This window comes from Tasmannia lanceolata, unplaced genomic scaffold (assembly GCF_043159265.1).
Source record: "Tasmannia lanceolata isolate RefF3 unplaced genomic scaffold, GAP_Taslan_0.1 ptg000007l, whole genome shotgun sequence".
Classification (NCBI taxonomy): Eukaryota; Viridiplantae; Streptophyta; class Magnoliopsida; order Canellales; family Winteraceae; genus Tasmannia; species Tasmannia lanceolata.
Window position 1 is genome coordinate 20,193,513 of NW_027518684.1, and position 27,094 is coordinate 20,220,606.

Genomic DNA, 27,094 nt, shown 5'->3' on the forward strand with positions numbered 1-27,094 from the left:
ACCAAGAGCGCGCTTAAGCAATATCATCCAATCAAATAATGGATAATGATACTAACATAAGTTGTTGCGGGGAGAAACATTTTAAAAACTACAGTCAAGCCCACCCACTCATTGTCAAGATGATCCAAAAATATCTCCCACTTGTTTGTCATGTACAGTATAGCTTTCCAAATGTACAGTAATAGCAAATCACCAAAAAAAAAAACACTCACTAAGAGAAATTCAAAAAAGTCCCCAACAAAACTACAGCCAAGGTGATCTTGTGGGTTTTCCATCTTTCCTTTTTCTGAAGTTCATGAACAGACGTTTCTGGTTTTCAGATATTGGAACACAAGCTGCATCTGTATAACATTTCAAAAAACAAAACCCAATTTTCTCAGGCTAGTCTGCTTTCATCTCTACAAAACCAAACGGTCCCAAGTTTTGTAGTTGACTTTCAAGGTATTTATAAGGCAATCTCACAAATGAAATCAATTGAAAGGGACATGACATAATGATTATTTTTAATATGAGACATTAAGATTGAATTTTGCAGTGAAAAATCATGATTTTTTAATAAATTAGAGGATAAATTCAGCAATTAAAACTGTATATGGTCAATGAAAACTTTTCCTTCCATAATTGGGAAGTAATTGGAAAAAACTGTGAATCATAGATGTATAATTAAAATACCCCAAATTAACTTCAGGTCATTTCCAGGAAAAATTGGGTTGAGTCGACTCTTTCCTGATACCATCCGGCATTTTCCGACACGACTCGAAATTTTTTGACACGACCCCAACTTTCACCGAGTTGACCCCAACTTTAACAGAGTCAAACCCAAATTTCACCATTAATTTTTACATCGGATCAACCACTTCGACCAGATTTTAAATTTATCATTGATTCAGTTCATTTCTCGAAAGATTTAGGAAAATGAATGGTGTGACTTACTGTTTAAGTGGTCAGCGGTTGTTGATTTTGCTATCTCGACGAATGTTGCCTGTATGAATGGAATGGCTGGCAGAATGCAATGCATGGTAGATAGATCGTCAAGAAGGCGACGGGTAGAGAGGAATCAATGTTACAGTAGGAAAGCGACAGCCGGAAAGGAGCAAACGCAGTGGTAGATCGTGTCCTGTTCTTCTCGGTGTGTGAATTGGAACTGGGTAAACACATTTGTTCAAATCCTAAACATAAGTGATTGATTTTCATGTAGTTAATTGAATTAAAATGAACTTTTAAGTTATAAAAGGAAGACAATGATCAATTCCATTCCACCTTCATCCCTTCACATGCCAAATGATTATGATTTGGAGGACTTTCTTCACCAACCATTCACCATCCATTCGTTGTGCATCCATCCGGTTTTTGAAGAAATTCAAAACCTACAAAGAAGATAATTGTTCAAATCTGCTCCGTTCTCATGGATAAGATAATCTTGGAGGGTTTAAAATAATTCAAGGGAACTAATCACCTAAAACATAAAAGCATACCATCTAAATGTTTTCAAGGAGCTCATTAAAGCGAGACCTTCTTTCGGTGAATTATTGCATATACAACCTGCACTACATGAGGCTTTAAAGACCTTCTTTCGGTGAATTATTGCATATACAACCTGCACTACTCATAAAATAAGGTAGTAAACTCACGAATAAGATAATCTAGGAGGAGGGTTTAAAACAATTCATAAGAACTAATCACCTAAAACATTAAATAAAACGCATACCATGTAAATGTTTTCAAGGATCTCAATAAAGCGCAGGGGATTCTTGCAAGGCATGAAAGACCTGTCGGTAGAACTCCGAATCCCTTTTCCCCTTCCAATACTGCTTTGTTGGACTGCACCCACTGCTCTACCCCGAAGCAAGAATAGCATTCCACTAAGGTCCTTGAACATTCAAATAAATAAGTAGATCTAAAGCTGCATAAAGACATGATCACTTTATTCAACTTTTTTCTTCGATAACAAAAAAAGAAATGCTGCTCAAGTAAACACTGCTGGATTTACATTGAAAGTGAGGGTGGTAAGAAACACCAACATTGGATCAAAACCTGATCATCATTGGGCCTGCTTCCCATCACTGCTTAAAAAATCAAACAACATGCCACTGCAGGTTGCCAATCCCCATCCCCATTTGACCATGATTAGATGGTGATGAAACTGGTCACCACATGACATAAAGGATTGTTAAGAAAATGCGTAGGACAATTCCTTCAAATACTCAAATTTTTAATAGAAAACTTAAAGCTAGCGTATTTAATTCAGGGTTTGAAAGCAATTAGATAGACTGTTTGTGAGCTGAGATTATGACCTTTTTAATGATAGTCGGGGTCATCTTCAGGGGCTGTAACATTGCAACAGTATGACCAATGACCATAAGCAGGGGCGTCTAAAACCATGTTTGTGGATAAAGAATCAAACGTTACCTTTACAAATGATTGCACCCATTTCTAAAAGTGGGTGAGGCACTTCTTTTTGAATCCAACAATTTATTTAAGTAGATACTGGTTTCTAAAACCATGTTTGTGGATAAAGAATCAAATGTTACCTTTCAAAATGATTGCACCATTTTTGAAAATGGGCCAGACACTTCATATTTGAATCCAACAATTTCTTTTAGTAGATACCGGTTTCTGTAAATTATATTTTTTTAAACGGAGTGAGAGATTTATTAAAAAGCAATGAAGAAGCAATACTGATAGGGAAAAGGGATCTCTTAAACTTGAAAACTTCAACAATTTTCACTCTAATGCTTTTTTTCTGTTTCAAAATAATGAAAAGTATACGCGGATAAATAAAATGAAAAATAATTGGGATTTGAATCGTCAAAGGGTGAGTTTTTGCTGTCTATTGTACCAAGTTTCAAAATCTATATTGATGTTAGTACTTACAGTGGTTGAAATGTAAACAGAAATGTGAAAAACAATGAATTAGAGATAGAAATGTAAATACAAATGTGAAGAACAATAGAATTATGAATTAGAGACCTTGCCCACGAAGATCAGAAGAAGGCCAAGAAAGACTTAGATGCAAGTGAGGTAAAAAAAATATCAATTGAATAAACATCAAATGATAAGCATCACACGCCATACTCCCTCCAAGTAACTCCGCATATATTTCAACTCCCTTGGCCCGACCATTTAACCATGTTCCATAAATAAACTTTTTATTCAACAAAAAGCTTTTGGGAAGAAAAGGCAAAGTAAGATAAACAGAAGATTTGGAATAAATTTTAGGGTGATTATAAACCACCAAAACTATACCTTCACATGTTCCCGTTCTTCCAAAAGGAGCAAGCTTGTTCCCTCTCCCATGACAAAGCCATCGAGATCCTAGAAAAGGTAATGATCATCATTTACAACATAGATCAAAGTTCCAAACCCTGATTCATTGAATTTCGCTATAGAGATTGGCATAATAGGTGAATAACAAAGAATTTAAATTTTTCTTTACTAATAAAAAAATATATAGTAGAAATATGCAACTAAGAAGGTGCTAACCGGAACCATTAAAAGGCATAGAGTGAGAAATGTAGATTTTTTCATGTACCCTTCTTTCCTCTAAATTTTCTTCAACGACATCCAAATAGAATTTAGGCTATGTGCCTGCTACTATTTTTAATATCAAAACTGAGACAAGAATTTAAAAATCATAAACAACTTCATAAGCATTTTTTGACGACTCTGTTAAATTTTCCCATTAGATAAAATAAACCAAGCCAACCTTGCTCACATTGAAAACTCACAAACCAATAAATCAAATTGGTGTTGTTCTCCATAGTGATAGAATAAAAAAAACAATCCGCCCTTCATAAATTCAAAACCCATTACACTAATAAATCAAATAAACCAGTCCAACATTCCTAAGCTTCATAGCTAATCATTCTATTAGAGTATTAGACCAAATAAAAGAAGAATTAACAGAACAGCCCCAATAAAAGAAGAAACAACACTCGTACCCGCTTATGAGAGCAGAAACTATCCAAAATTATAAATTTATTAAAACTCACTTTGCTTGTAATAGAAAATAGAAAAAAATAATTAAAAAACAACATAAAAGCAATTCCAGATTGTGAATAAGCTTATTAGCTACATTTGTTTTTCTAGTTGTAGACTTTTCCGTGGGAAATCATCCGAAGTAAATGACAAGAGGCATCACTACCATCGATTAATAGCATTTCCAGAATTAATTTTCATGCCAGTGCAATCGAGAAGGGGCTTGTGGGAAGAGAAGAAAACCCATCCCTAGAAAAAATTAATCATACTCGTAACATTTCCATCATAAAGTTTTCCTTGCAATGGAAATAGGCCATATGTGAAGAGGAAAATAACCCAATTTCTTGCAATCGAAACAGGGGCCATGTGAAGAGGGAAAAATCAGTTTAAAAAAAACAGTGAAAGGAAAATCCCAATTTCTAGCAGATATGTTTTTCTTATAATCGAAAAGGGACATGTGGGAAGAGAAGAAAACCCAGGCGTAGAAAAATTAATCATATTGGTAATATGAACAAACCCTAGGTTGAAGAGAACGAGAGGAGAGAAAGAGAGAGGGAAGAAGAAGAAGAATCAGAGCGGTACCTGGCACAAAGCTTGAGGAAGGAGGAGCTGATGAAGGCTCTCTACCATCTATCTCCACAAGTCCCCCACTATATCAGTAAGCTCTGTTGGCAAAACATAAATATAAATATCAATGTCATGAGATAATGTGGAAATAACATAATGAAGAAGTGACATCTACCACAACATCTCTAATCAAATCTGACATGATGAATGCATTTGCATTTAGAGAAGAACATTTTAGTTCAAGAAAAAAACCCTAAATCTGGGCTGTAGGAAATAGAGACGATGTAAGGGTTGTTATTTCAACGAAGGCACAGAAACCCTATTAAAATGCGACGGGAAGGGGGTAAGTGTATCTAGCAGCAAAGAGAAGAGATCAAGATGAACTCATTCACAGGAAGAAAAAGGTAAAAGGAGGAGAGACACAGAAAATGGAATGAGGAAATCATAGAGAACAAAAAAAACCTTTGAATCTAGAGAGAGAGAGAGAGAGAGCTACAATGGCCGACTCCTCTCTTGTTCGCTGCCCTTGCAAAGAGAGACGGGGCTTTGAAACTATGGGCGGCTGAAATGAATGGACACGTATTAAGGTTGAAGGCGTAAGGAAGGGACATATACGACATCTGCGAGGTCTCCGTTTACAGATGGCGAGATTTTTGGCTTTTTATCATGGCGAAAATACCCCTTAGAAATAGGACACAATGGGATGATTTTAGAACACAGGGGTAGGGAATTTTCGCTAAAGATGGTTGACGACCTATTTACACGGTGTCTCATCAAACCAACAGTCTGGGTCATCTTGAGAAGTGGGCCTAAGTGTACTTTCTGAAAAACACTGGACTTCACGTGCACACATCATGCAAAATCTCTTAACTTGACTGAGATCAGCTGGGATGGCTTGGGTGCTGTGAGTGAGAAACCTAGAAAAAAACCATTCATGAGGTTTGGTAACTTTCTGCTAAGCCCGTTTCTGCAATTTCTAATTGTTGGGACCTGTTTAGAACTCACCCTTAAAAGCTAGCCATTAAGTGAAGGGTGCCCAAACACTTATAAACTCATACACATCTTTTCACTTTTTTCGATGTGGGATCTTTTGGTTTTGTGTGGAACCCCCAACACCAGCGTAAATAGATTGTGCCCCCAAAACCACCCCATAGGATGATCCTAGTCTTCCAATCTGTAGGACGATACATTACCACTACATATCAGAGGGTTAGGATCATCCTATGGCAATGATTTTCGGAGCACAACCTATTTACGTTAGGCCGCAACAAATGAATGGTTTGGATCTTGGAACACATTTGGGCCCCATAACTTTTTTTTAAAAATACATGAGGAAATAATATTAAAACTATATTATTGTATCATTTTATGTTCATGATAAGTTTAATTGTTAAAAAAAGGGGGCTGCTGATACCAAACAAGGGGATGCAGCCATGGTTCATTTGAAAAGAATGAATTGATGATGTGTGGGCCATAGCTCTAGAGCAATAGCACTAAGTGGAGGGGTCCACTTAATGAGCATTGATTCAGCAGTATCCATAACCCTAGAATTGTATCTTTCAGAGATCACTATCATCATTTCCTTGTGACCACCACAAATATAAAGGTCTAGAGATCACTCTATCAACAGGGAAGTGATATATTCACCCCCTTTTCTTCTCCGGGCCACCCCCTTTAGTATATTTATGAGTACACTACTTAGACCACTAGTGGGTGGCCTGGGGAAGAAAAGAGAGTGAGTATTTCGTTTCCCTTTCTCTGTTCCCCCACAACTTTGTGCCTTCTTTTACCAGTTTGTTTTTTCTAGCTCTCTGGTCCACCAAAAACAGGAATGGAGACTAAACAAAAGATAAGAAAAGTGGAATCCCTATTTTAATATAAGTTGAAAGGTGATGATACGTGCACTCTCGTGGAATCCCTATTTTAATATAAGTTGAAAGGTGATGATACGTGCACTCTCTTGCTTTAGTAATGCCACTCCCCTCTCTATCTGAGATTTTATACCGTGTCAGCCCAGATAGTCCCTTATTTTTCAAGAAATACTGTACGGACCAACACTGTAGGATGACCCAAACCGTTCCATATGATGGGTCATAACGTAAATAGGTTGTGCCCAAAAAATCTTTTCCCTAGGATGATCCAAACCCTATAGATCGGAGGGTTTGGATCATCCTATGGAAATATTTTTTTGGGCAAAACATGTTTACGTTATGGCCCATCATATGGACGGTTTGGATCATCCTACAGTGAGGCCCGTACAGTACTTCTTGAAAAATAAGGATCTATAAGGGCTTACACTGTATAAAATCTCTATCTTATCTATGATTTACTAATTAGTAGGGGGTATGATCCGAATCTTGGACATTGAATCCATACCCTAAGGTCCGAATTATGACTATTTTATACTAGAAGGGGGTGGAAAAGGGAAGGAAAGGGGGCGAATATATCATATCCCTCTATTTAATATCAATATTATAACATGGAATATAAATTGTGCGTCCCCATGGAGATGTATTATAACAAAAATTTGTCTTTTTGTGATACGTGTAATTAGGTCAGAACATGACCTTCTTCGTAACCATATGTTTCTAAACCGTTACTCAACGGCTGGATTATGATATATTATGCCACGTGTACGGTAGGATTGGTGTAGGGTGCAAAACTACCAAATGCATAGGTGGGGACCACTTTTTCAACGATCTTTATTGCCAATGCGGGACTTCAAAATACGAGAGCTGCCAACAGGGGAGACACTTTTGAAAAATTGTTAGAGAGGGACGAAATGAGGGTTATCAAGTCTCTAAAAGGGGTTATCAACCCTCTTTAACAATTTTTCAAAAGTGTGTCCCCGGTTGGCAATTCTCATGTTTTGATGTTCCCCATTGGCAATTTTCCCTATGCAATAGATAGACTCCTTCAATTTCAAACTTGTGAAAGGGTACTATTTTGCTTTTTCTGATGAGACTTTTTTCCGAATTACCCTTCACCCTCAAAATATACATGTTAAGCCATAAAAACAAGGAAAAAAAAGTGTTGCTTTCTTTTTCACACCTAAAAAATTGGGTGACCAAGAGATGAAATGGAGGTATCACACCTGGAAAATTTTGGGTTGATGTATGTTGGGCCTGGGTTACCAGCACAAGGAAAATGAGGGTACCACATATGAAAATGGGGTGACCAAAAGATGAAATGAGGGTATTACACCTGAAAAATTTTGGGTTGATGTCTATGGGGCCTGTAAGGGGTTACCAGCACAAGAAAATGGGGGTACCACATATGAAAATGGGGAGACCAAAAGATGAAATAGGAGAATCACACTTAGAAGATTTTTGGTTGATGTCTGTCTGGCCTGGAAGGGGTTACCAGCACAATGAAAATGGAGGTACCACATATGAAAATGGGGTGACCAATAGTTGAGATGGGGGTATCATACCTAAAAAATTGTGGGTTGATATCTATTAGGCCTGGAAGGGGTTATCAGCAGAAGGAAAATGGGGGTATCACATATTAAATGGGGTGGCCAAAAGATGAAATTAGGGTATCACACCTGGAAAATCTTGGGTTGATGTATGTTGGGCCTGGAAGGGGTTACTAGCACAAGGAAAATGGAGGTACCACATATGAAAATGGGGGTGACAAAGAGAAGAAATGGGGGTATCACACCTGAAAATTTTTGGGTTGATGTCTGTTGGGCCTGGAAGGGGTTACCAGCACAATAAAAATTGGGGTACCACATATGAAAATGGGGTGACCAATAGATGAAATGGGGGTATCACACCTGGAAAATTTTGGAAAAATTTTGAGCTTTTATATCCTTTCATGGCTTCAGTTTAAAGATAATTGGTAGGAAAAACTCCATTGGGTCTATTGATATTTTGATTGCAGGTAGAAGAAATTCCATTGAAATTTGAGTTCATTGACTCCGAATTTATTTTATGCTTGTGAATCTGTGATCATGACTGTTTCATCAATTCCAACAGTTTCTGTATTCATCTTCTGTCATTAATGGAAGTGTAGACTTAATGTCATCCTCTAGGTCCCAGAATCACAAAAAATTGGTTCAACATTATGTTGATGTTATTAACATTACAACTTTGGGTTTATACTCTTTTCTTCCTATAGGTTTATACTCTTTTCCATCTTTTTTTGTTTAGATGCTGAAGCTTTTGTGGTGGTTCTTTTCAGCAAAAATTAGCAGTCGTAACTATTGTTGAAGATCAATGAGTTAATTTTGTTGGTTGCAAATAGGGGCGGGGCCAGGAATTTCCACAAGGAGGGCATATAATTGTTGTTATAATAATAAATCAGAACCAAGAACACCCCCCACGCGCGCGTTGACTCACGAGATATAATTTCCATTGGATGATCTGATCCTTCCAATCTATAGAGGAACTGTATATTATGGAAACCTATATAGATTGGAGGGTTGGGATCATCTTGTGGAAGTGATTTTTGGGGCACAACCGATTTACATTGTCGCCCATCAAATGGACGGCTTTGCTTATCTATGGTCTAGGCCATGCATTCCTTTTTGGCGAAATATTGAACTGTAGGGACTTGTACCATGTAAAATCCCAATGGATCCAATGGTTAGGAAAAAAGAATATTTATTTGTTTTAACTCTTCAGTTGCAAGCAATTGATCTAATGGTTATGACTGGTCATAAAGATTTATGGGCCATTGCAATCCATAATGGGGGTAGAGAAACAAATCTCGGAAGTCAAATACATGAAAAACATAATTCATGTGGAAAAGGATTTTGGATTGGATGTCAGAAAGTGAATTAAAAGAGTATGAAAACAACAATAAGATCTTCATGTACCTTTAGGCCATGTTTGGATACCTCATTTGGATTTGGATTTGGATTTGGATTTGAGTTTTGGATACAAAATATGAAAATTTTTCAGGTGTGATACCCCCATTTTCCTTGTGCTGATAACCCTTTCCAGGCACAACAGACATCAATCCAAAATTTTCCAGGTGTGATACCCCAATTTCATCTCTTGGTTACCCCATTTTTCAAGTGTGAAAAAGAAAACAACACTATTTTCTCCTTATTTTTATGGCTTAACGTGTATATTTTGAGGGTGAAGGGTATTTCGGTAAAAAACCTTGTTAGGAAAAGCAAAATGGATCCCTTTCACAAGTTTGAAATTGAAGGGGTCCATCTCACTATTTTAGATATTTTGTGGTACCTTTTAACTAATGTCCTTGTTTTTTTGGTCCATGGCAATTTATTACTGGTCCCACAGACAAATAGTGCGTGGACCCCACATAGAGTTTTGCGTATACGATTCTGTACAAGTGGCGGTGGCGGCGCAGTCTGTGATTATGATTAAAGCAGTGGGGACCACTAGTTTCCTTTAGCCCAAGACGCTATCCATCTGAATAATCCTGAGCGTCCGTCACGAGGCCCTGACTACGTCATTGAGGACGCTACAGAGCACGAGCTGGCGTGTAAGCAAAGTGGCACGTGGGGCCCGCTTAAGGAATCGCACCTACTCAGCTACGGTCGTCCTTTAAATTCTCAAATCCACAGAGAGAGAGAGAGAGAGAGAGAGAGAGGAAAAATTTTCTCTCCTCAGCTCTTGTCAGAAGCCCTAGATCTTCATTTCATTCGATTTTCTTTCTCTTTGAGAAATCAAGGTAATCAATCTTCTATCTGATCTTCAGTTCGATGATTTTTCATTTTTTGTTTATTTGTTAAATCGTTTTGGATCTCTAGACTTTCAGCTGCAACTTTGGGATTTGTGATTGAGTGATTTTTCTGTACTTTGGAGATTGGAATTAAGTTTTTTTTTTACATTTGAATGAGTTTGTTTGATTTTTTTTCCTTCTTAAAATGACTTTTTCTTTTTAACAGTTTGCTTTGATTAAGGCCTTTCTCAGTTTGGTTGCTGGGGTTTTTTTTTTTTTTTTCCTTAGGATTTATGTGGGAGAATATTTAGTGGTCACATCCGCTTTTTCTTCGTCATATCAGCAAAATCTTGTCTTGAAAATGGTGGTCTCTTTCTCTCTCGACCTTCGCTCTCCGCTCATTATAATATCTTTCAATCATTCTCTAATTAATGCTTCTCCCCTCCTTTGTCTCCTACATTTACCCAAATAAATCGCAGGAAAAGAAAAAAACCCGGCAAGCAAACGGAGAATTTAGAGGGATATTATAATAACATGAAGGTCCTTTTAAATGAAACTTCTGTGGATTAAATGTAAATGAATAAATGTGTGAAGCTATTGATCTCTTAAACTTGTAATTCTGATAAGTCACAAAGTCTACTTTACTACTTGTACTACTTACATTAACCCTTCATCCCTAATCTACTATAACCCTATTCATTCTATACACTTCTTGTTCGCTTCCAATGAGGCTTATTACGTGCCTCATGTTGACTTTCAATAACGCTTTCCACACATTTCCTCTATATCTTTACAGCTATTCCCTTCCCGAAATTTCCCTTTTCTGAACTCCTTGCTTCTCTCTCCCACGTTCCCGCATCACTTCGGGAAACTATGGTTTAAAGAGAGAAATCTTTCTCTCAAAACAAGGGGTGGTAAAATCATCTTCATATATTCTAGTATTAGCCAATGATTTTTAATTTTTTAATTCTGTCTTCGTACTTTTCTAATTTTATCTACCTTTATTTTTCAGTAAAATTTTTTGAATTTTACGGTCCAACATATATTCAGTAATCAATATATTGCGGATAAGTTTCATTCTTTGGACTATCCAATATGCATCAAACTTAATCCTTCAGATGAAGATTGTTTGTTGAGTTTTTTTTTTTCTTTTTCCAATGGATCTTTATTTAGACAAGTTTACACTTTGACCAGACATAGCCTCAAAGCATCTGAGCACAACCTTCAGTTTTTTGAGCTTTTGAATATTATTGCCACTGCATAATATGGTATCATCTACATATTATAGTTGTGAAATTTCAAACTTTGGTTAGCCAATTTTGCAACCTTCAATTAAACCTGTAGATTTGGCTCTATATATCATTCTTCTCAATCCCTCTACTAGGATCGTGGAGAGGAATAGGGATAGAGGATCTCCCCAATGAAGGCCTGTCAAAGTCTTGAAAAATCTTTTGGGCGTCTTGTTAATCAAAATCGAGCACCAAACTGACGAAATACATTTTGTCATCCAGCCTCTTCAGATCCCTTTTGAAGCTCATCCTGCTTATGAGATAGTTTATATAGTCCCATTCTACTTTGTTCGTATATTTTTCAGTGCTTACCTTACAAAGAACACTCAGTTTGCTCGTTCTATGATAATATTCAACGCATTCGTTATCTAGAAGAGCACCATTGGGAATTTCCTATCTATAATGAATGCACTTTGTATCTTCAAAATGATGTCTCCCCAGAAACCTGTGAATCTATCAACGAGGACTTTGGCTAAAATTTCATTTATACTTCCAATGAGGCTTATTGGCCGAAAATTGACCAAACAATCTGCTCCATCGTTGTCCCGTAATTCGGTCAAAGGCTCGTTTTTTGCATTCACTAGAAGAATTTTGCTCACCATTTTTGTGGTTAAATCTCTCCCTTATTTTGGGTTTATTTCCTTCCTCTACTGACTTATATCGATGATGGAGAGAGATTTATGTAAGTGGAGTTCCAAAAGAAATCCCTTGCTCTAGAGGTCCCTACTCCCTCCTCGGCCGGGGTCGCATAAATTAAATTTTGATGGTTCGAGCCTCGGTAACTCAGGGTCGGCGGGGGTTGGTGTTCTCCTTAGGCATGATAGGGGCAGCATAAAGTGGGCATTTTCTTGTCCTATAGCGACTATTGATTCTAATAAAGCTGAGCTAAGGGCAGTCCTTCAGGGCTTAAGACTTAATGATGAGAGTATTTTTCTTTCGTTGATCTCTTAATGTCATTAGGTGAATGCTTGGGAGCCATCCCTACCCTTCGAGATTTGCGCATTGGGTGGACAAGATTCACCACCATGTTGGCAGTGGAGGAGAGGAGGAGGGGGGGGGGGGGGGGGATAGGTTGTTCAATTCCTTTTCAGAAATGTCAGAAGATCCGCTAATAGTGAAGTGGATATGCTAGTCCTGATGAGAGTTGGTAGACTCTGGTTGGAGGTGTTCGATTTTCTCCCTCCGTGAGAAGGGAGGGCTCTTGTTCTTGTTTTTTTGTTTTTTTCCTTTCTTCCTCTATGTATTGACCACCTAGGTTGAGGGCTGCACCCCTTGTTTCTGTATTAATAAAAACATTTCACTATTGAAAAAAAGTGATGAAAGTGGCACATGGACACTTGTTGATCCCACCTGATAGAATTCAAAAAAAAATGCATCGTATCTTTTTTAGCCATTCACAACATATTTGGAAAAAGGCCAAACAAAAGCCATCTGAAGCAGGAGCTCTATCTCTTTTCAAGGAGAAGGCTGCTTCTTTGACCACCTTGTGACTGCTGGACTTCTCAGTAGTACCCTATTGGCTATGCAGCAGAAATCTGGTTGCCGTTGGTTCATTCAGTGGCCATAGATCTCTGTTATCAATGAAATTTGAAATTTAAAGACTAAATTATGGTTGTTTAGTCATTTCATGAATACTAATCCCACCATTTATTTCATTTCTCTTTCATGGGACATGTGGGATACATTTATGAAAATTTTTTAAACGCATTTTGTTATCATTTTCTTTTATTTTAAGAGATCTTTTCTTACTGTATAATTGTCTAATTTCCTTAATCACCACCCAAGCAGACCGGTAAGTCAACTTATATTCTAGGAAAAACAGTTCGTTCCTTCCTAAAAAGGTTGGATTTTCAATTCTTTCACACTTAATAATTTCATCAAATAATAATTTCATTCTTGCCATTTTCTGCACTACGTTAGCCTAATCTCTGTCCTTTTGTTAAAGCTGTAACTCTTCAGAGATACATAATGGCGCTCTTTTCCCAGACACCACCTTCTTACTGCATTCGTTCGGGTTATAAGTTTGAACAAAATAGAGCCTTCATGATGGTAGAAAAGAATGAGTGTAATATTATTTTGAGAGATAAAGCATCCAGAAAGAAGGAATGTTGTGCAGGTTTTTCTTGCTTGTCGTGGAATGGTGAGAAAACACAAGCATGTAAACGAGGGCATCGGATGGTTGTTACTGCAAGTCCTCCTACAGAGGATGCTGTAATTACTACAGAACCATTGACGAAGGAGGATCTTGTAGGTTACCTTGCCTCTGGATGCAAGACGAGAGAGAAATGGAGGTACTATTCTGAAGTTCTCCCATTCTGTGATATTTTTTTAATATATTTGCATCATTTAAATTATTTCAGATGCTTTTTTTAGTAAATAAATGCTTTGTTTTCACTGTGTCTTTTTTGCTATATAAACTTAATGTATACATTGCTCCATTGCATATGTGCAGTTATTATCTCCTTTATCTTTTGATGGGACATACACTAAAATTTTGTCGTTTATGTTGTAACAATTCATTGACTTTACTAAAGGATTCATTTTTCATTTTTCTAAAGGATTCATTTAGCCGACCCCAACTAGTTTGGGACAAAGGCTTTGTTGAGTTGAGTTGATGTTGTGACAATTCATTGACTTTACTAGTATAAACTGAGTCTAGTTCTTTCTTTTCCACTTCTTGTGCATTGTAGACTGTGGAGCTGTTGGTTTTGGGTCTTGTATGATTGTCGACTGTTGACTTCTTGTTGTAAACTTTTGAATTAGATTAACTTAGTAATTTGGATTAATTAACTTGTATGTGCCCCTCATAAGGTAGTAATCACAAATGAATGGTGACCGCCCATCTGATCATTGTATGAGAGAGCCCTATAATTTCTGCCACCAATAGCCTCTGGCCTCCATTGTAGAACTTCTATTAGTTTGATGCCATCAAGTAGTCTAAAAAACCCTCTACATCGGTGTGTAACGATCCTGGGTTCAATTAACTTTCTTGTCCTTGTAAAGTGGGATTAGTGAGTTAAAAAGTTCTCATATCTATAGAGATGATTTGCATATCAGGGGGCAAGAGGGAGGTCTTTTGCATATGGGCCCTAGCATTACTTGTTTATTTGAAAAAATGGGACTTTATTAATAGAACAAAGAAATACATGTTATGGAATCATCTACATATCGGAGGATTAAGATTATCCTATGGAGATGATTTTTAGGGCATCTCATATTTATATTGGGGCCTAAAAATTAAACACAAATATGAGTCCAATACTCAATTTTTTCACCATTCAAAGAAAAAAAAAATTAATAGAATGCAGAAAAGGAAAACAACTATACAAGCCTCTTCCCCAATACAAAGATCATGCCTACATACATCTTTTCTAGCTAAGCATTCCTCATTAGCTTCCTAAGAATATGACTGAAAGATACTTCAATCTCATTGGTAAATTCCTAATCTCGTCATCGATGCATGCCAACTTCCATGGGGCCACATATCTGTTCAATGTCCAATTAACTGCATTGGAGGAATCCCTTTCCGTGATTAACTTTCCACCTACTCTGATAGGAAGAGCCTTGATCCTATTAAGAGCACTAGAATCTCTGCTTGAGTCTCTTTGCACCTAGAGGCACAAAAAATGCAACAATATCTCCCCATCTTGTTGTCTCTAAAGACTCCTCCAACCCTTGTTTGGTTGTCTCTAAACACTCCTCCAATTCTAGCCCACTTGAATATCTAAAATGATCTTCTGAATCAGTTTGCCGGAGTAGTGGCTTGTTATTCTCTTGACCTAGAAAGCTCCCACTTGGCACGATTTTGTTTTTCTTTCTTAAATGGCATGTGGCCCTGCTGTCTCGCCTTCTAGCTATCTCTTTTTTCTTCCCCAATGCTATGAATCAAAATATTGTTGAAGTGAGGAGGGACAAGAGAAAGTTGAAAAGAAGAGAAGAAAGAAGATATTTTGGGAGCAGAAAAAGTCACTCCTCCAAGTGGTTGAGTTGACTCTTGTATTAACCAAACATCAATAATTATATAAGTAAATAACAAGTAAGTCATAATAAAATATCTGATTACTAATTTGCCATTCCAAAAAAAAAAATCTAATTACTAAATTGCCTTCAACAGTAATACAGTAACACTCATCCTCAATCTAGTGAATAGACATCTATCATTCCCAGCTTGCTCGTGATCATCTGATGCTGACTTCTTGCTAATGTTTTGTTAAACACACCTGCTAGCTGATTTGCCATGCAAATGTATGGAGTAGTAATATCTTCTGCTTCCACATTCTCACGAACAAGATAGAAATACACCTCCATATGTTTTGTACCCATGAAAGATTGGATTGGATGCAATATGAATGGTCACTTGAACCATTCAAAAATAAATAAATAATAATTTTCACTTCATTAACACAGAGCACAAGCGTAGTTAAACTAACTCTAAATCCCAATTCTCCATGTACTTTCTCAACCAAATTAATGCATGGCTAGTAACTGCCAGCCATGGCTCTATAACCCACTTTAATGTTGGAACAAACAACCCGACTTTTCTTTTCCTACTCAACAAATTGCCTCCATTGAAAGTGCAATTTCATGTAGTAGACCTTAAACCAGTCATAATATGAAATCTAATTACTAACATAGCATTAACACATATCACTCAAAAAGAACCATGAATCTTTATTGCTTTTTCTCAAAGATAAATAATTGCATATTTCAAAGTGAAATGCATTAACAAATACTATACAATTTTGATAAGCATTCACATTGTTTTGCCTGCAGTGATTTTCATTTTCAAAAGAAGTTATCATGTTTGATTTACAGTCTTGTATTCATCCTGGCATCTTTATCTGCTCTGAGTGATCATTATTTATGAGGCCTCCCCAAGAGTACTTTCCTGGCTCCCTTTTTGTGTGTGTGTGTGTGTGTGAGCGCTCTTGTACGTTTATTTATTTAAATCTGTCTTGACAGGATAGGTAGTGAAAATGAAGAGTTTGGGTTTGAATTTGGAACTATATGTTCCTGGATCTCTCTCTCTCTCTCTCTCCCCCTGTGTGTGTGTGTGTGTGTGTGTGTGTGTGTGTGTGCACGTGCTCTTGGACCTTTATTTATTTAAATCTGTCTTGACAGGATAGGTACTGAACATGAAAAGTTTGGCTTTGAATTTGGAACTCTACGTCCAGTGAATTATGACCAAATTGCACACTTGCTCAATGGTCTTGCTGAGAGATTTGACTGGGAAAAAATTATGGAAGGCGATCACATTATTGGACTCAAACAGGTGAAAACATTTATTGTTCTTTTATATGATGTTTCTTCATGATTTTATTCTTCAGTTCTACATTCTGATTTGATTTCCAATGTCCTTTTTTGAATGTTTACTACATGTGTCAAAATCAAGGCTTGAAATTTCAACCGAAATCTGAAATTTCGGGTTTCCGTAGAGAATGAAACCGAAATTGGGCATCCTCAAAACAGTATATAATTTCGGTCGAAATTTAAGGGATTTCACCCAAAAAGTAGATTTTATTTTGTTAAATAATAACTTCCCAAAATTTCAGCCTAAATTACCGAATTTCGGTCGAAATTTTCTATGGAATAAAATAATATGTTTTGATTTCGTGGATTTCACCCGAAATTTCTGAATTTTGGCCTAAAATCTCGGTTTCGATGAGGACCGAAATCACCCCCGAAACCGAAATTTAAAACATTGGTCAAAATACATTTTTTCATTTGAATTCTCCCATCATCAAGATCACAGCACAATCATTTTAAGTGTTTTCTTCTTGTAAGATGCTCATTTCTTAGTTGATTTTCTATAGCTCAAACTAAGCATCCAAGATCATTGGCCTGTCTTCATAATCTTCTTGTTCTTCCTCTTGCTCTTCTTCATTTTTTTTCTTGAGTATTCTATATTATGATTGAACAGGGAAAGCAAAGCATTTCATTGGAGCCTGGGGGTCAATTCGAGCTTAGTGGTGCACCCGTTGAAACTCTACACCAAACTTGTGCCGAGGTTAATTCACATCTTTATCAGGTCAGTCTCCTTTATTTAATTTAAGCATTTATATGCCTGTCAACAAGTTTTTTTTGGCTATTCTAACAATTTTGTTGTGCTAGAAAGTTTTAGATTCTGATCTTCTTCATATGCGAGGCATGTAAGGCTTCATTTTTCTGATTTTCTGTGCCAAAATTTACTCCTGTGATGAATAGTTTCTCTCCATAGGAATTTTTTTCTGAGAAAAAATGGAACTTGGTGAATAAGTTTCTGTAGGAAAATTATTCAATAGCATGATTAGACTTGGAAGTTACATTTTTATGCTATTCCTTGTGTAGGTATTGCAATTTACTTTCCTATATGGCTGACAAGAGTAGAACCATGTTCCCCCTTTTATTCTGAAATTTAATGAAGGATAATAAATAGATTAAATCAAAACAGCTGTAGAAAGATTGATCAAGATGCTTACATAAAAGAAAAAAAAATGTCAAAGACAAGAGAACTAAAGATAGAGAAAAGAAACTAAAGCACTCTACGACTAAATCAGCGCACCCAACCCCCTCTCTAGCCAAATAATCTGCCTTTGATGTTGCTTCAAGATGAATATGGAAAATGACACTTGAAGGTGCTCTGCCAAACTCAATATGTCTGAATTGAATCTGCAAGGTTCCATGGGAACCAAATGCTCCGAACACCCAATTAATGACATAAGGGATCACCATCAGCGAAAAAAATGCATTAAGAATTGGATGAGACTAGTCTCAATCTGTGACTAAATGCAAGCTCCTCTGATTCACTACAATCCTTTATTCCCAAAGGCCCCAAATATGCAAATCTTATGCTTCGTGTGAGATCTTTAATGATGCCACCGCCAGACTGGCCAAAACTAGATCTGTCAAAATTAACCATGAGAAGATCTAATGGTGGTGTCTTCTACCTCTCTAGACCTGCCTCTTGGTGAATACTACTATCTACCACAACAACACCATAAAGCTGCGCATGATGGTAGGCCCGGAATTCTTTTCCAATTTTAACCCACCAAATAATCCGCCTCAAAATCTTTTCCTTAGCGGCAAAGAGAGCGCCCCCCCCCCCCCCCCCCCTGAAACTGGCTATTTCTCCTCTTTCGTCCGCCCCGACCCTTCGACTGGCAATCTGTTCTAAACAATGTGCCGGGAAGCGGATCCCCCCCAACCCACTTGTCCATAACTAAAAGTTCTATTACTGTTCTTTTTCCAAATTCACCAAAGCATTGCTACCAAGTTCAGTGTCTATAAGATAAGACCTCTTGATGGAAATGAGGAAAAGGCTCATGCTTCAACTATGAAGCAAAGGAACAATAAAGTGGTCCACTTCTGCCTCCAAAGCTCTACACATAATGACCAGTTAAATATGCCTTCTACCATGTTTAGGTGGTCCATAGTGAGAATCTTATGTAGATACAGTCACCAAGGACATTGGGAAGACCCATGATGGAACCTAGAAGTGGAGATACACAACTCACTAAAACGAACCACGAACCTATAAAAGGGTCTAATCGATAAGGAACATTTTGGACACTGCTTCCAATTCCTTGCATCCCACCTTGACTTTCAAATGTGAAAACTCTCGAAAAGGAATAACATACTCTTTAGGGTCTCAATCTGAGTCCTTCATATTATGCTTACGGATAGTATGATAGATTCGCCGCCCAAACTTTTGAAGTAGACTATTTAAAATTTTTAAGTTTCCATGAAGGAATTATGTTTCTCTATTGGACCCATATATGATATCAGCATCCACTATATGTTTCAGGTCAAAGCTGTGGCAGAGGAAATTGGAATTGGATTTTTAGGAATTGGTTTTCAGCCTAAATGGAAATTGAAAGATATACCGATAATGCCCAAGGTATTGTTGCTTTCCTTTTATTTTTTATAATTATCTATGATTGAGCTGACACTTTGAACTCAATGCTGACATGTGTGTCAACACGTATCGTCACTACTTCCAATACTTGTAAATGCACTGCTAGGTGTGTCGGACGTAATGTGGGCAATCGACACATTTTTGTGCTGTGTCAAGTCTGAAATGCTGTATTATTATTGAATACTGTGTTTACCCCTTTCTTTATTATCAACTCCTCTTCTATTATTAACTCATATTTTAACTATTCTTTAGTTATTTTTTTTTGTTATACCCCAACCTCAACTAAGCCTGAAACCCTACAAACTCTTCTTCGAATATTTTATATTATATCCTATTGGTCTTTCTTTCCTGTTGCATATTGGAGACTGAAGAGAACTGGATTAGATTGATGTTTGCATTGTTATTGACTTATTGGATTATCTTATATTTTAGACTTGTAGTTGCTTAATCCTAATATTTATTTTATTTGCTAAATCAATACCACACTTATCTTTTTGCAAATTATGATCAGTAGTCAATAATTTTGTATGTAATGAAAGTGTATGGGGGAGCGTTCCCGTTTCTAGATTTTAAGGGTTGCCATTCTGGACACCTCATATCTACGTTGACACTCAACACATGAATCCGTGTCTACAAATCATAGATGTGCATAAAAAAGTACCAATTATATACATATTCACACGCCTAGTTATTTGTATATATGCGTATACACATAATTGCACACATGAGATTCATTAAGGCAGATGTGCATGTTTACAATCATACATTATACATACATAATACATATTGATTAGATATAATTATTTTACGTAGGATCTAATTGTTGTACATTGATATAGGCAATAGTCCATCAGTAAGGTAAGTGGGGTGAATCTTACTTGTTGAACAAACTGATTTTTCTGTATCGCAAATCTAGAGTTCTTTGTTTCTTGTTTTTTTCCTAGTTTTTGTCACCATGTTTTGTTCTCTTCTTGTGGAACTTCCTCCTTAGCTACTGTTTTTCTGCTGTCTTATTCTTATTTGTTGTATGTGGGCTTAGATTAATTGTCTTATTGAGAGAACATTTTTACACAGGGAAGATATGAGATTATGAGGAACTACATGCCCAAAGTAGGTTCTTTAGGTCTTGATATGATGTTCCGAACATGTACCGTCCAGGTGAGATGTATTTATGGTACTCATTTCTTTTTTTCTTTTTATGAATGACACCCATTTCTTTATAGTGTTGACATTTGAAACTTAATGATATGTTTTTCAAAAATCTGACCTTTCTATTATGTTATGAACTTGCAAGAAATTTTTTCTTTCAGGTTTGAAATACCATTACCATTACAGCGCTTGAAAATAGGGCAAACGATTAATTAATGTAAACTAATGCATCATAATTATTCTTTTGGTAGGTTAATCTTGACTTCAGTTCTGAATTGGACATGATCAGGAAATTCCGTGCTGGTCTTGCTTTGCAACCTGTGAGAAACTTTCAGCCAGCAGTTTCTTGTAATTAAAGAGCTTTTTTCTGTTCTTTGTTCCCTGACTAGTGTAGGATATTTAACAGATTGCGACAGCATTATTTGCAAATTCACCATTCACCGAAGGAAAGCCTAATGGTTATCTCAGTATGAGAAGGTTTCTGTCGATTATTTTGCATCTTTTTTTTTATTTTTTTATGCCTTATATTTTAGATGCTTTAGAGTTGTTTATATATAATTGCTTTACTGTTGCAGCCATATTTGGACTGACACTGATAACAATCGGGCAGGCATGCTTCCTTTTGTTTTTGACGACTCTTTTGGGTAAGCAGTTTCTGTTCTGTGTCCTGGATTTAGTCAATTTCATTTCCCATTTGTCTGTACCTTCTCGTTCTAAGTCTTTGAACTCTTACATTCACTTAAAACTTTGCTACACTGTCCTCAAACATGCAAGATCTGTAAAAGGAGGAATAGTAGGCGTAGTTAGAAGGCCCCAGTCGCAAGGGGTGTTCTCAGTTTGAAATGGCCGCATCTTTGAATACTAATAGGCATTCAAACGACAACTCTCCTTGCGAGTGGGCTGTTCTGCGACTGCTCCACTATCCTCCTGAGAAAATATGAGAGAAGTTAAGTGTCTACTTTTACAGTGCAAATTTCCTTTGCTTTTACTTATTTCTTATGGTCTAAGGATTATTAACAATCATTCTTTTTCTAAACTAATTTAATAATACTGCCATTGTTTAAAACTTTCACTGACACATGTCGATTTTGTCTGACATGTATTGACTTTCATGGGGACCAAAGTCCAAAGTCCTGACCGAAGTCCGAAGTTTGATCCTTTGCATACATTCACATAACAAAAAAGAAAAAAACCATTTATCTTGAAAATATTAATGCTCATTCCATTAATAAGATGAGTAAATTAAAAAGTAAAATAAATAACTAGATCATTAGCTTTCCAAATATGTGAATTATTTCTGTTTACGATGAACTTTACTATCCAACTAAAATACATAGCGAAACTAAAATGGTAAGTGTGCTAGTGGTATACTATACCTGTATGTGTTACATAATTATATTTATGTGAATTGCTTGTGAAATGTGTTTTATTTATTACATATAATTATTTATATGAATTACATGTGAAATGTGATGTATGTTACTAGGTGTTCAATGTTGTGAAATCATATGGGTGAATTTTTTATTATACGGTGGTTTTTTAGTATGTAATTTGTGCTTGTTCTAGCAGTTCCTAAAATTTCATCTTAAATGTCTATCATTTGCATATCCATTCATACATTTTCAAAATTTTACAGGATTTCCACTAAAATTTCCATCTGTAACCTACGTCTTTCCATTTCCATCATCGAAATGCATACCAAACTAAAACCTGAAACATTGGTTTCAACATGGAGTGATTTGAGAGTTCCCAAATACTATATGCATATATATGGAACATGTATATGAGAAATTCAGAAATTCTAACTCTGCCATTTCTTTGAAGTGTGAGGGGTAATTCACAGTTTATGAGGTTTTCCCTATGATTTGTGGACACGGACACGGAATGTCGGACACGGCAAACTCCCAAAATTTAGAAACCGGGACACGGCTAAAATAGAAAGTACATATAACCATGATTTATGGACACAGATTCATGTGCCGAGTTTCGACACGGATACGAGTAATCTAACATGGACACCCCTAAATATCTAGAAATAGTGGCACACTCATATTACTGCCACTTCTAGCAGTACACTTCAAGTGTCTAAAGAAGTGTCAACACGTGTGGACACAGGTGTCGTGTCGGACATGACACGACACGTGCTTCAGCAATAAATTCAAAGTACCATCGAAAGGTGGAAGATTAGATTTTCACACCCCTTGAGGTCGGGTTAGCTGCTCCACACACACAATCACCCACATATATAATATTATTATTTATCTAAAAGTGTTCTGCCATTCAAAAGAAATTATTTATCTAATTGAGGCTTTAGTTGATAATTTCATTATTATTGCATCTAAAATTTTCTCCTTCTAGGAATCAATAACAATGGATATTATTATTTTTAGGTATCCTTTCTACTAAGAACGTCGTTTTGTTATTTGTGTTGTTAGGGTGCGCCAGGTCCGTGCAGAAGTGCAACGCCTGGGTGATGTGTAAGAGCCCCTATTGGTAGTGGGCCCTTCCCCACAAAAAAATAGATTAATATCATGTGATCTGATTGACTACGTATCAGATATTAAACTGATAAGAACAGATACTACACCCTTGTTTTGACTATTTTAGATGCTAATTGACTAATTGACTATTTTAGATGCTATCCGATGGACCACGTATCATGTGATCCTAATTGACTATTTCCATCGATATTCTTGTTTTTCTTGGTGCAGTTTTGAGCAGTATGTCGACTATGCCCTTGATGTTCCTATGTATTTTGTCTATCGGAATAAGAAGTATGTTGACTGTTCTGGGATGTCCTTTCGGGTATACTATCCTTAATCTCTAATCTCATTGCTTATAGTCTTATTAGAGCCATGTCTTGCTGGTAATGGTCCTTTGATTTTGTTTCTTGATCTGTCTCACCTCCTTTGTGTTCCCATTTCACAAGTATTTTGTCTGGGATATAATACGTTCTTTCTATATTTGTAGGATTTTATGGTAGGAAAACTTCCCCAGCTTCCTGGTGAATTACCAACATTTAACGATTGGGAGAATCACCTAACAACAATTTTCCCTGAGGTTTCTTTCACTAACCAATAGATGGTTTTTGGTATATCTATTTCTCAATTATAGCTGCTGAATGGATGTTTACTCTGTGCTCTTTCCTTGCAGGTCAGGCTGAAGAGATACTTAGAGATGAGGGGTGCAGATGGAGGGCCCTGGAGAAGATTATGTGCTTTACCTGCTTTTTGGGTATTTAAGACTTCTTATGCATACAATCTCATATTTTGCAATTCAATTGGGTTATCAATAAAGAAAATATCCATATGCATTTTATCTAAGCAACATAGGTTATAAATTCAATGCACTTCTATGTAACAACCATAATCCATTAGAATTTTTCATTAACTTGTATAATTCAATGCACTTCTATGTAACTGTTGAGAGATGTAGAGAAAAGAGAGAAAGTAAAGAGTGAGAAAAAAGATTGAGTTAGGGTTCTCCCCCTCACTCATGTAATATAAATAATAAAGAGTGAAGTACAAAGACAAGTATGCCCTTGGACATTACAATAAAGACCTAAAGACCTGTTAACACTTAACACTCCCCCTCAAGCTGGAATGTAGATATCTAACATTCCTAGCTTGTTACAATTATCAGCTAACTTAGCCCTACTTAGAGGCTTCGTGAACATGTCTGCTAATTGATCTGTAGATCTGGTAAACACGGGAGATATGTAGCCTCGCCGAATCAAATCTCTAATGAAATGACAATCCACTTCAATATGTTTGGTCCTCTCATGGAAGACTGGATTCGTGGCAATGTAAATGGCGGATTTGTTGTCACAGTATAACTGAGCTGGAGAAGAAGAAGGAGGAAATCCAATCTCTGAAAGTAAGGAACGTAGCCACATGAGTTCCCCACTCGTATGAGACATAGCTCTATATTCTGCCTCGGCACTGGATTTAGACACGACATCTTGTTTCTTACTTCTCCATGAAACAAGATTACCTCCAATAAAGGTGCAATATCCTGTAGTAGACCGCCTATCAGCCGGAGATCCTGCCCAGTCTGCATCAGTGTACCCTTCAATTCTCTGGTGCCCATGCCTCTGAAATAACAACCCTTTACCTGGCGAACTCTTCAGATATCTCAATATCTAAAGTACAGCAGCCCAGTGTGAAGTGCGAGGTGAGCTCATATGCTGGCTAACAACGCTAACTGCAAAGGTAATAACTGGACGTGTAACAGTAAGATAAATGAGCTTACCAAGTAACCGTCTGTATCGCCCTGGTTCTTCTAACAGGACTCCCTCCTCAGGGAGTAATTTCATATTCTGGTCCATAGGAGTTGAGGCAGGCTTGACTCCCAAACAACCTGTCTCATCAAGAAGATCCAGAACATACTTTATCTGTGAGAGGTAGACACCCCTAGTCGAATAGGCAACCTCAATGCCCAGGAAATACTGAAGACGACCCAAATCCTTAGTAGAGAACTCTGTCTGAATGAAGGATTTGAGCCTTTGAATGCCACCTGTATCGCTACCAGTGATAATGATATCATCGACATATACTATCAACAGAACACAACCAGCCTGAGACTGAAAACTGAAGACAGAGTGATCAACTGCGCACTGCTTCATGCCAAAGCGAATAAGTGTAGCACTGAACTTCCCAAACCAGGCTCTCGGAAATTGTTTGAGACCATAAATGGATTTCCTCAAACGACAAATAGGAGAAGATCTTTCCCCCTGAGCAACATATCCAAGAGGTTGTTCCATATAGACCTCTTCCTCCAAATCACCATGAAGAAAGGCATTCTTTACATCCAACTGATGACGATGCCAGCCATGATTCACAGCAAGGGATAGTAGGACATTGACAGAAGGAATTTTCGCAACTGGTGAAAAAGTCTCGCCACAATCAATCCCATATGTCTGCGTATACCCTTTGGCAACAAGTCGAGCCTTAAGGCGCTCAACTGTGCCATAAGGAAGGTGCTTGACTGCACAAACCCAGCGACAACCAACGGGGCGAGCACCATATGGTAGAGGGACCAAATCCCATGCCTGATTGGCCTGAAGGGCCTGCATCTCAAGATCCATAGCCGCCCGCCAGCCTTGATGATCAAGTGCCTCCTGTAGAGTCTTAGGTAGAGAAATAGAGGACAAAGACGAAACAAAACTACGAAATACAGGGGTGAGAAAGTCATAAGACACAAAAGAGGAAATGGGATGAGCAGTACTGCGAGACCGAGTGCGAGAGGCAATGGGAGAGTCAGAATGTACCTCAGAAGTGGGGATCTCCAGCTGAGATGATGATGGCTCGGGCGGGGCTGAATGAGCAACAGATTTGGTCCGACGCTGATATTGCTTCAATGGTGGAGGTAGAGGGACTGCACAAGGCACTGACGTCGGCATAACAGTAGAATCAACTGTAGGGGAGGAACTGGACACCGGAGGTGTAGAAACAGGGATGGGATCAGGAAGAACCGGAAGAGGAAGAACATGAGTATGCGAGGAATCCTCTTGAAGTGTAGAGGGGGAGGGATCCAACGAGATGGACGGACTAAAAAATGACCGAGTCTCAAAGAATGTAACATCTACCGAGACAAAGGATCGCCGCAGGTGAGGGCTGTAACAACGATAACCCTTTTGGGTCCGAGAGTAACTTAGAAAGATACACCGTTCGGCCCGAGGATCCAACTTATCTAATCCTGACCCAAGAATGTGGACAAAACAGAGACAGCCAAAAACTCGAGGTGTAAGAGGGAAAGGGTCAGAGGTAGGACGGAGAATCGAGAACGGAGAGGTGCCACTAAGGACCGAAGAGGGAAGCCTATTCGCCATGTAGCATGCTGTGAGTACAGCATCAGCCCAATAGGTCTTAGGGACCCGCATCTGAAAGAGCAGTGTTTGGGCCCCATCTAACAAGGAGCGAAGCTTCCTCTCAGCCACTCCATTCTGCTGAGAGGTATGAGCACATGAGGACTGATGAAGAATGCCTCGCGAAGAGAGGAATTCTTGAAAACCATTTGAGTAAGAGAAATATTCCTTTGCATTGTCAGTGCGAAGACATTGGATAACACATGAGAATTGATTACTAATTTCAGCATAGAAATCACGAAACACAGAAAAAACTTTAGAACGATCTTTTATTAAATAAGTCCATGTCATACGTGAATAGCCATCAATAAAGACCACAAAATAGCGAAATCCAAATAAAGAGGTAGTCCTCGCAGGACCCCATACATCAGAATGAACAAGAGCAAAAGGGTGTGAAGCCCGACTAACAGTCCTAGAGGGAAATGGCACACGATGATGCTTCGCAAGTTCACAGGCCTCACACTGAAAAGACCTAACAGATGAAGAAGGAACGAAGGGAATCCTGCGTAAACGCTCCATAGACGGGTGACCTAGACGGTAGTGCCACTGGTATGCATTGACCGAGCCATGTAGAATCGGATGGGACGGAGTGCAGTCGAGACGATAAAGGCCATTCACCTCACGGCCCGAGCCAATCGTCCTCCCAGTCGAGAGATCCTTAAAAAGACAATATGAAGGAAAAAATGAGATAGAACAATGAAGATGCTTTGTTAA

General features: G+C 37.7%; 1 protein-coding gene, 1 long non-coding RNA gene and 1 pseudogene across 11 annotated transcripts in view; 1 reads left to right on the forward strand and 2 right to left on the reverse strand.

The window, feature by feature from the left end:
- Positions 1–236: 236 nt before the first annotated feature.
- On the reverse strand, positions 237–4,650 carry LOC143881126 (uncharacterized). 6 transcript variants are annotated; one of them, XR_013251862.1, is made up of 9 exons: positions 4,561–4,650; positions 3,247–3,315; positions 2,532–2,616; positions 1,991–2,143; positions 1,709–1,903; positions 1,476–1,542; positions 1,261–1,367; positions 934–1,144; positions 237–341 (listed from the first exon to the last, which is right to left on the reverse strand). It is a non-coding gene; the product is annotated as an uncharacterized LOC143881126 (long non-coding RNA). The 6 variants fall into 6 exon arrangements; XR_013251863.1 differs by lacking the exon at positions 237–341 and having other exon boundaries at positions 373–1,144; positions 2,022–2,143; XR_013251861.1 differs by lacking the exon at positions 237–341 and having other exon boundaries at positions 373–1,144.
- Positions 4,651–10,072: 5,422 nt separating this feature from the next.
- Positions 10,073–27,094, forward strand: part of GSH1 (glutamate-cysteine ligase) — a 29,882-nt gene continuing 12,860 nt past the window's right edge. For 4 of the 5 annotated variants that reach the window (XR_013252143.1, XM_077385729.1, XM_077385732.1 and 1 more), the window contains exons 1-12: positions 10,073–10,191; positions 13,417–13,762; positions 16,593–16,743; positions 17,392–17,499; positions 19,255–19,347; positions 20,440–20,523; positions 20,766–20,834; positions 20,921–20,991; positions 21,090–21,158; positions 23,226–23,319; positions 23,485–23,574; positions 23,668–23,748. Coding sequence is in view for 4 of the 5 variants with exons in the window: in XM_077385729.1 (XP_077241844.1) it covers positions 13,440–13,762; positions 16,593–16,743; positions 17,392–17,499; positions 19,255–19,347; positions 20,440–20,523; positions 20,766–20,834; positions 20,921–20,991; positions 21,090–21,158; positions 23,226–23,319; positions 23,485–23,574; positions 23,668–23,748 (1,233 nt within the window). In the remaining variant the exon portion in view is untranslated. Of the gene's footprint in view, positions 10,192–13,288; positions 13,313–13,416; positions 13,763–16,592; positions 16,744–17,391; positions 17,500–19,254; positions 19,348–20,439; positions 20,524–20,765; positions 20,835–20,920; positions 20,992–21,089; positions 21,159–23,225; positions 23,320–23,484; positions 23,575–23,667; positions 23,749–27,094 lie in introns of those variants that run through there. The other variant, XM_077385731.1, reaches the window with a different exon arrangement.
- LOC143882363 (U2 spliceosomal RNA) lies at positions 22,946–23,128 on the reverse strand (annotated as a pseudogene).